General features: G+C 54.4%; 1 protein-coding gene across 1 annotated transcript; it reads left to right on the forward strand.

Annotated features, from left to right (window-relative positions):
• Positions 1-1,148: 1,148 nt before the first annotated feature.
• Positions 1,149-11,639, forward strand: SMIM20 (small integral membrane protein 20). The gene is made up of 3 exons (XM_017350584.3): positions 1,149-1,397; positions 9,601-9,657; positions 10,961-11,639. The coding sequence occupies exons 1-3, from the start codon at positions 1,289-1,291 to the stop codon at positions 10,996-10,998; spliced, it is 204 nt and encodes a 67-aa protein (XP_017206073.1). The 5' UTR covers positions 1,149-1,288; the 3' UTR covers positions 10,999-11,639.
• Positions 11,640-12,184: the final 545 nt, after the last annotated feature.

The raw sequence follows: 12,184 nt of genomic DNA on the forward strand, positions 1-12,184 counted from the left end.
TTCAACTGCAGCATTGCCAAGAGTGGGGAATTGGGTGTTCTCTACCGCATCCAGGAGAGACTGCTGAGGTTTCTTGGGCTCCATTTGCTGCTGGAGTAAGATAAATCTCCTCTTTGCTCCCCAGCCCCAGTGCGGGCATCATTCTTGTAAAAAAGTGCAGCCTGCGTGCAGTGAGCTAAGCCGCCGCCCACAACGCTTGCATCCCACCTCAGAGCGCCGGTTTGAGTCCCAGCCGCTCTGCTTCCAACCCAGCTTCTGGCTAATGCACCTAGGAAGGCAGGCAGCCCAAGGTCCAAGTGCTTGGGTCCCCGACACCTACGTGGGAGATCAGGAGGTAGTTCCTGTCTCCTGGCTTCGATCTGGGGAGTGAACCGGAAAATGAAAGATTTTTCTCTCTCTTCGCCTTTCACATAAATACATAAATCTTAAAAAAAGAAAAAGAATTGGATGAAGGCCTTGGGCAGGTCCCAGTGAGGCACAGCGCACCTGTGACGGGTGGGTGCCGAGCGCGGAGGTGGGCATCTCAGGACCAGGAAGTGGACGTGTGTCCTCAGAGGCGCCTCCCCGCGGTAAGCAGAGCGCTGGGTCCCAGGGGTGGGGCCGGCGCCCACCCTGATCGCTGCCCCTGCCCGCCCCCACTCGTGACCCTGGCACCCAGTCCCGGGAGCAGCGAGGCGGGGATGGGGTACAGAGTCGCTGAAGATGCACTGAGCGTGGACGCTTAGTTTCAGGCGCTCCAGGCGCCCTGGACTCCTGTCTCCCCTGCCGCAGACCGCCCTCCAGGGGCCGGCGGCCCCCTGCAGAGCCACGCACCCCTCGCCGCCGGCCGCTCTCCGCACGGCAGTCACCGAACGTGAGACGGGTGCGGCAGGACGAGACTGCGTCGCTGGCCAAGGAGGGCTGCAGGCGGTGACTGAGCGGCGGCGGCAACAACCAGGCCAAGGGCAGGGAGGGGTGCGGGAAGAACCTGACAAAAGCTGCGCCCGCAACCTGCCGCCGGAGTCCCGCAGGTGCAGATCCCGAGAGCGGCGAGGGCGGGGGACCCACAGGCCCCAGGCTCCGCCCCCAAATCAGCTCGAGGCCCCGCCCCCGGGCGTGCCCCCCTCCGCTCCGTCCCAGGACCCGCCTCCTGCCCCGCCTCCACAGCAGTCCCGCCTCCAAGGCCCGGAAGCGAAAGCCGCTCCACCTCTTCCGGGCGGGGTCGCGTCCCGGCCAGGCGGGAGCAAGGTTTTCGAGAGCGTTGGGCGCTCGGCGCTCGGCGGGTCGGGGTAGCCCTAAGCCGGGCGTCATGTCCCGCAACCTGCGCACCGCGCTCATTTTCGGTGGCTTCGTCTCCCTGATCGGCGCCGCCTTTTACCCCATCTACTTCCGGCCCCTAATGAGGCTGGAGGAGTACCGTGAGTGACCTCTGACCCCGCGCCGCGGCCTGGCCCCAGCGATCGCCCCGTCGCCCCCGTCGGTTCCACGTGGTGCGGAGGAAAGATCCGGGTTCGAGTGCCGCTGTGTGGCCGCGGACAAGCGCCCCAGGCCTCTCGGCCCCTCCGTGTGTGCACGCGGGAGGCTGACGCGGTTAGCACTGCGATGCCCCACCGTGCTCCGGGCGTGTGTGGGGCTCCCCCTTGCACGACCTCACCTGGGGTAGACACACTCCCTGACCCACGGATGGCGAGGCTGTGTAGCTTGCCCGAGGTCACACAGCGGCCGCGAGCGAGTGGCCGGGCCCCTGCGTGCACCCGTGCCGGGGATGGTGATGTAGGGAGGGGCAGGCGGCGCCCTGCTCACCCTGGACCGGAGGGGCTTCATATCCACCCGCTCCCCATTCACGCCTTTGCGCCGAGATACTTGAAACCTAAACTGCTAACCCGGGTTTTGGAGTTTTTCCTCGTTCCGCCAGGTGCCTTTGTTTGCACCTGTCGCTCACATGAGCATGGTGATACCCTGGGAGTGATTTTCCTCCTTAATCATTCAGGTGCCATCATCCTAAAACGAGGCCCGCGCCTGGGCGAGGAAGAGCTCTAGGGTGCGTCTGAAGCCCTCTGTCACGGGAAGTAGGGGGCATTAGAGGCTCGTTTGGTTCTCCAGGAACCCTGGGTCATCTCGAAGCTGGAGGAGGGCCAGCCCTGCCCCTTGACAATGGCAGTGGAGGCTAAGAGCTTGGTGACTGGGAGGCGGAAGCTCTGTCCAAGCGCCCTGCCCCTTCCAGATGCCGCAACATTTGGTTTCTAGAGGCAGCGTGTTTTAAGCACACACTCGGGTTTCCTTGTCGTTGCTTCCCATCAGCCATGACCGCATAGGCCTCTGTGCACCCCGCCTTCCGGCCGGTCTGCATGCAGCGGGCGTGGGCTGCCCGGTGGCGGCGTGGATCCCTGCGTGATCCAGCCCCGTCACCCCTCCTCTAGGGGTTCCCTGCCTCGGGCTGCTGTATGGCAGCCCCTGGAGTTGACCTGGGGACCAGGGACTGCTTTGGGTGCCATCTGAGAAGTTGTGAAGTCTATAGCAGCGGTTCTCCGCTGGGGGCGCTGTGGTCCCCACGGGGCACCGGGCTGTGTCTGGAGATGTTCTTCCCCCATCACCTGGAGGAGGCTGCTGGCCCCTAGTGGCTAGAGCCCAGGGGAGCTGCCGGGCTGTGCAGCGTGCAGGTCCGTCCACCGCGAGGGGCGCCTGATGGAGAAACTGCTCAGCGGATGGAAGGGAAGGTTGTGCCTTGGGTCTCCACTGCAGGATCTTTGGTTGCCCGAGTCTGGAGACAGACGCATCAGGCCTCTTAGGGGGACATTTAGCGACTAATGTATCTGCACCTCTCACCGGAAGGCAGCTCACCTGTCCGTTTTGATAAATGTTGTCAACTCTGCTCCGGCAGTCTCGGCTGAGTCTTTAAACAGCCAATGCGACGCAGCGAATCTTGGGTGAAAGTTTACTGTGTGTCTGGTGGACTTCTAAGTTCATGTACTTGTATATGAACCCATCTATAGATCGCAGCAGCCCTTTGTGGGAGCTGCAGTATGATCATCGCCGTTTTTCATGTGGACACACTGAGTTATAACTGGCACAGGATGCACAGAACTGGGCTTTGAACCGGTGCCATTGGTCCTTAAGCGTGGCGCAGCGTCCCACCCCTCTACGGCAGCTGGGAGAGGGAGTGAGGCAGGCCAGGGCCTAAATGCCCTCCTAGATGAGGGCCCCCGCACTGCTCAGAGCTCTGCCTGTCTCCCCATGTGGAGCAGAGGAATCTATGGAGCTGAATTTACGGGGCCTTTGGGTGACTTAAATAAGGCGGGGGGTGTGAAAACACCTTGTCAAGTTTTGTTAGGCGGTCCACAAAAGCATTTGAAAAATAAGGGCAAGGGGGGTGGGGGAGGGAGGATGAGATTTAAGCAGGTGGACAGACCGACAGCTAGCTGCCCTGCCCGGGCACCTCACTGGGCGCTGGTGACCAGGTTATAGGAACCTGCTGTGTGGACGGAAGTCAGTCCATTTCAGTGCATTCAACTAGCGTTTGTTTAGCGTGTTTGCTTTCTCTTTTTTAACTTGGATTTTAGCAGTTGTTCATACCTGGCCCTGTTAGGTGCTGGGTGTCCCTGACCAAAGCAGACGCTCGGTGACTTTGGCTGCACTTGTCCTAGCCTGTGCTGACTGTGTGGGTCCTCCCCTGTATTTATTACCCCTCCAGTCAGTAAGACCCTCTGTTATGTCCCTGAGGGCTTGTCTTCAGCCACACCCTTCTAGCGTCTCCTCTCTTTCTCCTTTCTGGCGTGCATCTGTGAATACTTCTTGGGTGGGAACCTGCAGCCAGGAAACTCGATGTCGTTTGTGGGCACCTGGGTAGCACGACAGCTCCTCCACCGAGCCTGCTGGAGAGCCCGCAGCCGCTCTGTTGTTCATGGCGTGTGATCAACCCTCTTTGTCTGATTAAATACTTCATTACCCTCTGCTGTCCCGCGAGGCCGGCCGGGGGACGAGCCGGGAAGTGTTTAGCAAGGAGCGCAGGGGGCTGGATCCCCTGCGTATAGGTAGCCCTGGCTGTGCGTGAAGGAGGTGTGGGAAGGGTCTCTTGCAGGAAGCTGTGGGGCCCGCCTCCCCAGGGAGAGGTGACCGTCCTCAGTGGTTACAGGAGCAGGGAGAGGAGGTGACCTCGTGGGGAGGCATATTGCAGAAGCAAATGCCCCAGGGGTCAGGAGGGCGGACAAGGAGGGCATCCAGCCCTCTGACTCTGAATAGCTGGAGAGAAGGAGCTGCAGGTGGTCACTGATTACACAGCTTGGGAGGGGAGCCCTGGGGGTGGTTCTGTCTCCGACAGACTGAGGGTCAAGGAGGTGCTCTCGGCCATTTCCCATAGGCAGTAGAATTGGCGCTTTGGAGCTGAGCTTGGAGCCCCAGGGTGGGGAGCTGGAGAAGGGGGGGGGCCCTCTAGGGAGACCAAGATGGGGTGGCTGCAGAGATGGGTGGAAGTGGGGGGGAGGGTGCAGGCCCAAGTCCCAAGACTGGGCTTCAGGAAAGAGGGTGTGGCCAGTAGGGCCAGGTAAGCAAGGTAAGAAGTGAACATGCTGGACTTAGTGAAAAGGTGAGAATTCGGGGTCAGGGTTGTTAAGCCTGCTCCCCGCCATTCGGAAGTGGCAGCAAGCGGACTGCGGTAGATTCAAGAGTGCACAGCCGGTTTAGTAAATGCACCGTGTAAAGACTTTTGGCTGCGCAGAGAGGAGAGTGGCCAAGTGCTGTTTGCAGCAGATCCAGGGAGAGTGTTTGGTCTTGGCTGGCAGAGGCGAGAAAGGTGCCGAGTGATGAGGTGCCCAGAGTGGGAGTTGGCACGGAGCCACGTGCTCAGGTAGGGGAGGGAGCCCTGGGCTGAAGAAAGGGCGCCTCTTCCACCTGCCGAGGCTGGAGGCGGCTGTGAGTGGGGCCTCAGCGTGACCTTCAGCTCTCTGCTTCGCTCAGCAAGACTTCACTGCTGTGTGCAGCACCAGGTCGCCTCCAGGCTGGCGCCCTGCAGCCAGCCCGAGGAGGGACAGCTGTCCGTGGGGACAGGGGACAGGGCTCCAGGACCCGCGCAGTGCACTCGCCTGTGCCTCTGCACGGCCAGACGTGGGTTTGCTGCTGTTTTGGCTTTTCAGCTTCCATCCTGTTGTCATGGTGTGGTGCATTTAGGGAAGCGCGCAGATGGCCGTGAGTGTGCTGGAAGTAGATGGGGATCCTCATCGTGGCCTTTTGAGGCCGACTGGTAGAGCGAGACAGAATCAGGGTGTTGCTGGCAGCGCTTTGAGCTCCCTGAGTCCCCTCGTTTAGATGACTTACTGAAAGTCACCGCCTGGTAATTGCTGGTGGACGCCAGCCCCCTGCCCTCCTGGCCTTGGCCGTGAGGGCGGCGAGGAGTGTTCCCAGCAGGCAGCGTGGAGAAGGGGGACAGCTGGCCTGTGCCCGGTGCCGGCTGTGCCACCTCACTCACTGCCCCTGACTCCTGGCTGCTGGACCCAGGCAGGGCAGGGTCCCAAGACACCCCTGTGCGGAAATGGTCCTGCCTCGTCGGGACCTGGGCCCCGTTCACCTGCTTCTCCTTGCTTTCACCTTGTACTTGAACGAAATGCTCAGGCTGAAGTCTTGTTTTCCGCCTGGCGTCACAAAGCTGCCCAGATCCAACCAGACCTCCGCGGAGGAAACAGCTGCTTTCTAGCACTGGGCACAGCCAGGGCTTTGAGTGGCCTTCCGCTGCCCGGAGCCTGGGTTCCCGTTTGCTGTGAGATCCCGTGGTCTCTCCCTCAGCCTGTGGTTCACACCTGTGATTATGGCTGTCCGGTTGCCTTCAGCTTCTGGTTCACACCTGCTGTTATGGTCCTTTGGTCCCCCTCAGGCAGCCAGTTCACACCTGTGGCCACAGCTGTTTGGTCTCCCTGGGCCTCAGGGTCGCACCTGCTGTTACAGCCATCTGGTCCCCCTGAGCATCTGGTTCCCATTTCTGGATTACCCCACAGGCTGCTGGGTAAAAGTCTAGGCAATAGCAGTGACGTGCAAATACATTTTCTAAGTGTTTTTTTTTTTTTAATTTGTTTATTTGAAAGGCAGAGTGCTAGAGGGTGACTCAGAGTGAGTGAGTGAGAGAGAGAGAGAGAGAGAGAAAGGGAAAGAGAGAGATCTCCATGCACTGGTTAACTCTTCAAATGACTACAATGTCAGAGTGTGGCCAGACCTAAGCCAGGAGCCTGGAACTCCATCTGGGTCTCCCACGTGGGTATCAGGGGCCCAAGCACTTGGGGCATCTTCCGCTGCTGGGAGCTGGATAGGAAGTGGGGTAGCCGGGACTCAAACCGGCACTCTGATCCGGAATGCTGCCGTCTCAGGCAGCGGCTTCACCTGCTGCACCGCAGTGCCAGCCCCAAGTTGTATTTTTGTTATTGAGAAAACTTCCACTCAGATAGAGATCAAAGAATAGCACAATGAATTCCTGTATATTCTTCAGCTAGATGTACTAGTTGTTAGCATTTTGTCACATTTTGCTCTCTTTCCCACATATAATCTATACGCACACTAGCAGATGCATCTGTAATTTTACATACACGGTAATGTAATTCTTCCTGTTACTTTGCTGAATCATGTGGCAGTAAGTTGGAGACACTGAGTTTTCACTCCTGAACGCTTCAGCCTAGATTTCCTGAGAGCAAAGGCATTCCCTTACCTACGCACAATGCTGTTATCCAACCCAGGACATTTAATATGGAGACATTCCTGTCATCTGATGTGTGGGCTGTATTCAAAGTGTGTCATTTGTTCCAATTACTGCTGGTTGCTTTTTGTGTGCTTTTTTGTTTGGTTGGTTTGGTTTTGGTTTTAGTTTTTTAATTCATTTAAAAGGCAGAGTGACAGAGACAGACAGAGATCTTCCATCTGCTGGTTCATTCCTCGAATGTTTGCCTGCAACAGCTGGGGCTGAGCCAGGCTGAAAATAGGAACCAGAAACTCCATCCTGGTTTCCCACATGGGCAGTAGAAGCCCAAGCTCTTGAGCCATCATCTGCTGCTGGCCAGGTTCATTAGCAAGGAGCTGGGTCAGAGGCAGAGCAGCCAGGACTTGAACCTGCACTCTGATGCCAGATGCAGATGTCCCAAGTGGTGGCTTAAGATGGGGGAAAGAGGTCCTCTTCTGCACTGGCTGGCACCTGCTCTTTTATTTCGGCTCCCTCTCTGCGGGTCCTCCAGGAGCGCGCCCCCAAGTCCTGGTTACAGGCTGCTGCCCTGGTTGGTGGTGTTGGTGTTAGATGCCGAAACAGGTCACACAGAATTTATTTCCAAATACTGGCTGTGTTGTCATTTTCAAAGACTTCAAAGTGATCAGATAGATTCTCGTACTGTCATACAGCAATCAGCCCACATCCACGTGTCCCGAGCTGAATGTCGGACTTTGCCCTTTGGGAATAAGGATTCGCAATTAAAACTGCAAATCCAGCCCCTGCCTTAGCACCAGGGGGCAGAGTGGGACTTGCGGAGAGGGTTTGCATGCTTTCGCCCCCGACTGAGACATGCGCACTCCTCAAGTCGGTCATGAGTTTGCCCCAGCTTGTTCCGGAAGTTAGACCTCCGAGTCTTGCCACTGCCCTTCTCCGGGCTTTGCAGGCATTGTCCTTTCCCCAGTGGGCACCCTCATCGCCACGCACTTGCGAAGTCCTCAGAGAATGGTTTCTGGCTTCCTTTTTGCCCATGTTGTGTCATGAATAGAGTGCCTTTGTGTCAGGCTGCTCTGGCCTTGGCGTCTTTGTAAACCATGAACGGATTAAAGAGCCAGTGGCTGTAGATAGGTTGCTAATACCTGGTTATCACTAGGTAGAAACTGGTTTAAATTGCCTGTCTGAGCCAAACTGCAGAAGTGGTTGCATTAGGACAAGGATTATGAAGATTATGGTCTATTTAAAACAAATCCTCCATCTCTCTCTCCACGCTCGTTAGCAGTGAGCAAGAGTGTGAAGACAGGGATTCCTTTCTGTTCGCGCGTTCCCCATTGCATCATAAGAGGTTAGAACACAATTAGGTATTCTGTCCGTGCCACCAAGAGTCAGCTCGCTTGGCAGCCCGCCAGCTGCTTTGGCCGTGCTGTACCTGCCTGTTGGAGAGCGTGTTTGGTGGACCAAGGTGTCTGATCTGAAATCTACAGGTCTGGACCTCTGATAGTGGATTGTATTTAAAAACTCCCCTCTTCCGTCATATCAGAGGGCAGACCTGTTAGGTCTGGGGAATTAAAGCTGCTTTGGTTCCTGGGAGACGGAGGAGTCGGCTTGAAACGCGCACGCTTGGAGGCCTGCCTGTCACAGGGTGGTAGGGCTCGGTGTACCAGCCTTGAACATCTTGGGAAAGGAGAACTCAGAAGCTGTGACTCGATGGAGGTCGTCTCTCATCCCCTCCAGGGCAACAAAGTCTTTTGGCCAGTGGAGGCCCTTGAGGTTCTTGGTTGCCGTTCACCTGCGACTTGGACTAGAGGGACAGGGAGACTCTCGGCCATTGTCTGCGATCAGTCTCGTTTGCTCCATCTTCTCTCCGTCCCTCTTGGAATGGGACATCAGGAGCTGCATAGTCCCCAGTGCCCAGGCTTTTACGTGCCAGAGCAAAACTTAGCAGTGATGAAGCAGTGAGCGGGGTCACTGGGGATGGACTTGGTGCCACATCACCAGAGAAGCACGTTCACCAAGTGTCAGATTTGGCAAAACCCCATTCCTCGGGCTTTTTATGCTTGTGTGACTTTATGAGAATCCAGAAGCCAAAATAAAGAGTTTGGGCCTAGTACTGAACAGGAGCCAAGTGTGGATTTAGAACAGCGCTGTCAGCCTGGTTGAGACAAAGGTCTGACGACAACATTTCATGACTGCGACCTATTAGTAAACATCCTTTGGCTCCAAGTCGTTCCTCCTACCGAGCTGCCATTTGTTTTTCAAGCTACTTAAAATAATAAGTCTTTGTTTTCACAGATCTCGGGTTTATTCTAACCCGCTCAGAAAGACACGTCGGAGTGCTTGAGGCCCACAGACATAAAATGCCCAATTTCTCCTGGCCCTTGCCCGTGGGCTGTCTCCAAAGAGACTGGCTCAGCCGCTGTAGCTACAACGCGTTTACTAATTGGCACAGCACCTGCAATCAATTAGGGAAGCTTCAATTATCCAAACCAAAGCCACCCACCCAAAGATTAATTTTCTGCTCTATTTCCTATCAAAAACATGGCAGATTGAGCTGTGCGTCTGGTCCTGCAGTGGGGAGAATTTTCGACATTATCAACTGCATCGTGTTCTTGTCCATTGTGTTCACTCCTTCAATTCAGCATCCCCTTTGTAATATCACGCCCACCAGTTCTCCCAGAATTGTTCTTTTTCTGTTTTGTTGCCTTTCCAAAATGCTGAGATCACAGGGAAAAAATGTTGGTTGGCAGCTTTTCTTCTGAAGTATGGCTTCACCTCTTTTGCATTCTAGGATCTCACTTCCACGACCTAAGAGCTTTGAGTAATGGCATCTCTGAATTTAATAGCACCCATAAATACTACTCTCTAATCGTTCCGTGTCATTGGCCCATGTAAATACAAAGATTTCACCCTCCTCTCTCTCTAAAGAGCAATTTCTCTCTTGTGTTTTTCAGAGAAAGAACAAGCCATAAATCGGGCTGGAATTGTTCAAGAAGATGTGCAGCCTCCAGGTAAACTTAAAACAAAGAAAATCCTAGCAAAGTCTCACTTAGGCTATTGGTTATGTGATTTGCGTGTTGTGCCATGGAAGACGAGAGAAGGCTTGCAACTTGGAGCAGAGGTGGGCACCCTTTTGCCTGCCGAGGGCTGCTTGTATATTTTTTAGCATCATTTGTGGGCCATACAAAATTATTGGCTTAGGGGCCAGCACTGTGGTGGATGGAATAAGGCCACTGACTGTAGCACCGGCATCCCATATGGGCACCAGTTGGATTCCCGGCTGCTCCACTTCTGATCCAGCTGTTTGCTAATGGCCTGAGAAAGCAGCTGAAGACGGCCCAAGTGCTTGGGCCCCTGCCACCCACTTGGGAGACCCGGAAGAAGATCCTGGCTCCTGGATTCGGCCTGGCCCAGCGCTGGCCATTGCAGCCATTTGGGGAGTGAACCAGCGGATGGAAGTTCTCTCATTCTCCATCTCTCTCTGTGATTCTGCCTTTCAAGTAAAATAAATAAATCTTTACAAAAAATTATCAGCTTCAAAAATTAGCCTGCTGCAGACTGAGTTTCAAGGTCCTGTGTCTGGCCTTAGCAGGGCCAGATCAGATGATGTCGCCGTTCTTATACGGCCCGTGGGCGGGACTGGAGTAGGATTTTGCTCTTTCTTTCACATGGTTGCCATTTTATAGCTGCCACCCAAGACTTCATTTTGAAATTTCTCTCCACAACACTGTTGTTCAAGTTGGGCTCCCTCCTCTTCTGCATTTGAGAAGTGGACAGGGGCAGGGGACAGTGGGCAATTAGATGTGAGGCGGGACTAGCTGTTTCAGGCTTCCTTGCCAGGTGCTCATTTAATCGCTCGCCCACCCCCCTCGTGGGAAGGTGGTGTTTGCTTGTGGACCCTTTCAACCCATGCAGGATTCTGCATTCTACAATGGCTCAGAAAACTCCCTGAATGACTGCATGGGTGGTTACTTTAAGATGATCCAACTTGACCGGAAATAAGAGGTTTCCAGCTTATTAACCAAAAGCTCTTGTCGTCTGTGGCGACGTTCTTTTTCTTTTCTTCTCTTTTTTGTCTGTTTTTAACTAGCCCAGATCCATAGCTTCCTGGTGCAGGGCAGCTTCTGAGCCATTTAGGAGTCCCTCGTGGCTGCCCAGCCGTTCCGGTGCAGGGCTCAGCGGCCTGTTCACCCATCTCACAGCCCATGGAAACTGCCCGGCTCAATCCCGACCTTGTAATGTTTGTTTGGGGCTGATGGAAGTGGTAGGACATTTGAAAATGAGTCCTGTTTTTGTTCATGTTTCTTTCCGTAGGGTTAAAAGTGTGGTCAGATCCATTTGGCAGGAAATGAGAGAGGCTGTCAGCAACTCTGATTACGAGTATAGACATCTGCGTGCTTTCGATGTGGCAGGGACCATAATAAATCACCTGGCTATCGGCTGAAAGCTGGAGAAACAAACTGCAATGCCATCAATAAGACGACTTGTAATGAGAGACTGTACCCAAGGATTCACATCAAGTATCCGAAAGAACCCTGGAATGAATTACACCGTTAGCAGGTTTTCATGATTCGGTTTGCCTTCCCCAAAAATGAAGCCGTCTCCCACGCTGTGTTTGGAGGGGACCTGCTTATTATTCAGCCTTTACCCCTGACAGAGCCGTGATGTGCATACGAGCAACCAGGAAGGTGCTCGTAGATGGTTTGCCATCTTCCAAATAAGAGACTGCGCCGAAAACCCTCCCTGCTGGACCACGTCCTGGGGCTCTTCGAAAACGTCCATGTTGGAAGGCTCTCTGGGGACAGGGTACGCGGGGCTGTTTAGGAATAACCAGTTCCCTTACCCACGGCTCCTGGAAGGCGGCTCTGCATTGGAAACTAAGTCACTACGAAGCCCATTCAGCTGTGTACGTGCAGGTGCATGGTTCAAATCACGGTGAATTAACAGGAGTGCAAATATGCATACAGTAAAATGATTTATTTTTAATACACAATGGTCTATGAAGCTTTCTCTTCAAGTACTTTTTTGTAAACTCTTAAGTACCAAGAAGCATTCTTGGACTAGAAATTTGTGCAGTGTTCTGTTTGTACAAGTGAACATTTTAAAGGTAACTTGCAATTTGGTGAGGCAGGTGTTTGTGGAATCATTGTCTACCAGGTCCCTCACCAGGTGTTGCTGAGAGGAGACTGAAATTCCTCTCCCCCACTCCCGGCTCCCTCCCTCCCTCCCTCCCTCCCTCCCTCTCTCTCTCTCTCCTGCTCGTTCTAGCCCCTTTTAGATTATATGTTTCTGAAAAGGTGCCTTGCATATGGCTGTAGGCTGTCTTTAGATGAAACGGCTGATGGCATAATTTTATTCTTGGGAACTTAGAGTTTTCTTAATAGATAACTGACTCAGTTATGCAATTCCTGCCAAAACGAAAGGAGATTGATGGTTCTCAAAGCACGTCACTGTGTCTGGTACGCATTCCCTGACGTTTAATTGACGTAGGGGTAACAGCTCAATAAAGGAAGTTGACTCACAGAGGTCCATTTGACC

Source organism: Oryctolagus cuniculus, chromosome 2 (assembly GCF_964237555.1).
Source record: "Oryctolagus cuniculus chromosome 2, mOryCun1.1, whole genome shotgun sequence".
In the NCBI taxonomy this organism is placed as follows: domain Eukaryota; kingdom Metazoa; phylum Chordata; class Mammalia; order Lagomorpha; family Leporidae; genus Oryctolagus; species Oryctolagus cuniculus.

Excerpts from the sequence above, each read along its gene's own strand:
- SMIM20 (XM_017350584.3), top strand. The coding sequence starts at position 1,289 with ATGTCCCGCAACCTGCGCACCGCGCTCATTTTCGGTGGCTTCGTCTCC. Across the intron at positions 1,398-9,600 it reads AATGAGGCTGGAGGAGTACC|AGAAAGAACAAGCCATAAAT; the intron begins GTGAGTGACCTC and ends TGTGTTTTTCAG. Across the intron at positions 9,658-10,960 it reads AGAAGATGTGCAGCCTCCAG|GGTTAAAAGTGTGGTCAGAT; the intron begins GTAAACTTAAAA and ends TTCTTTCCGTAG.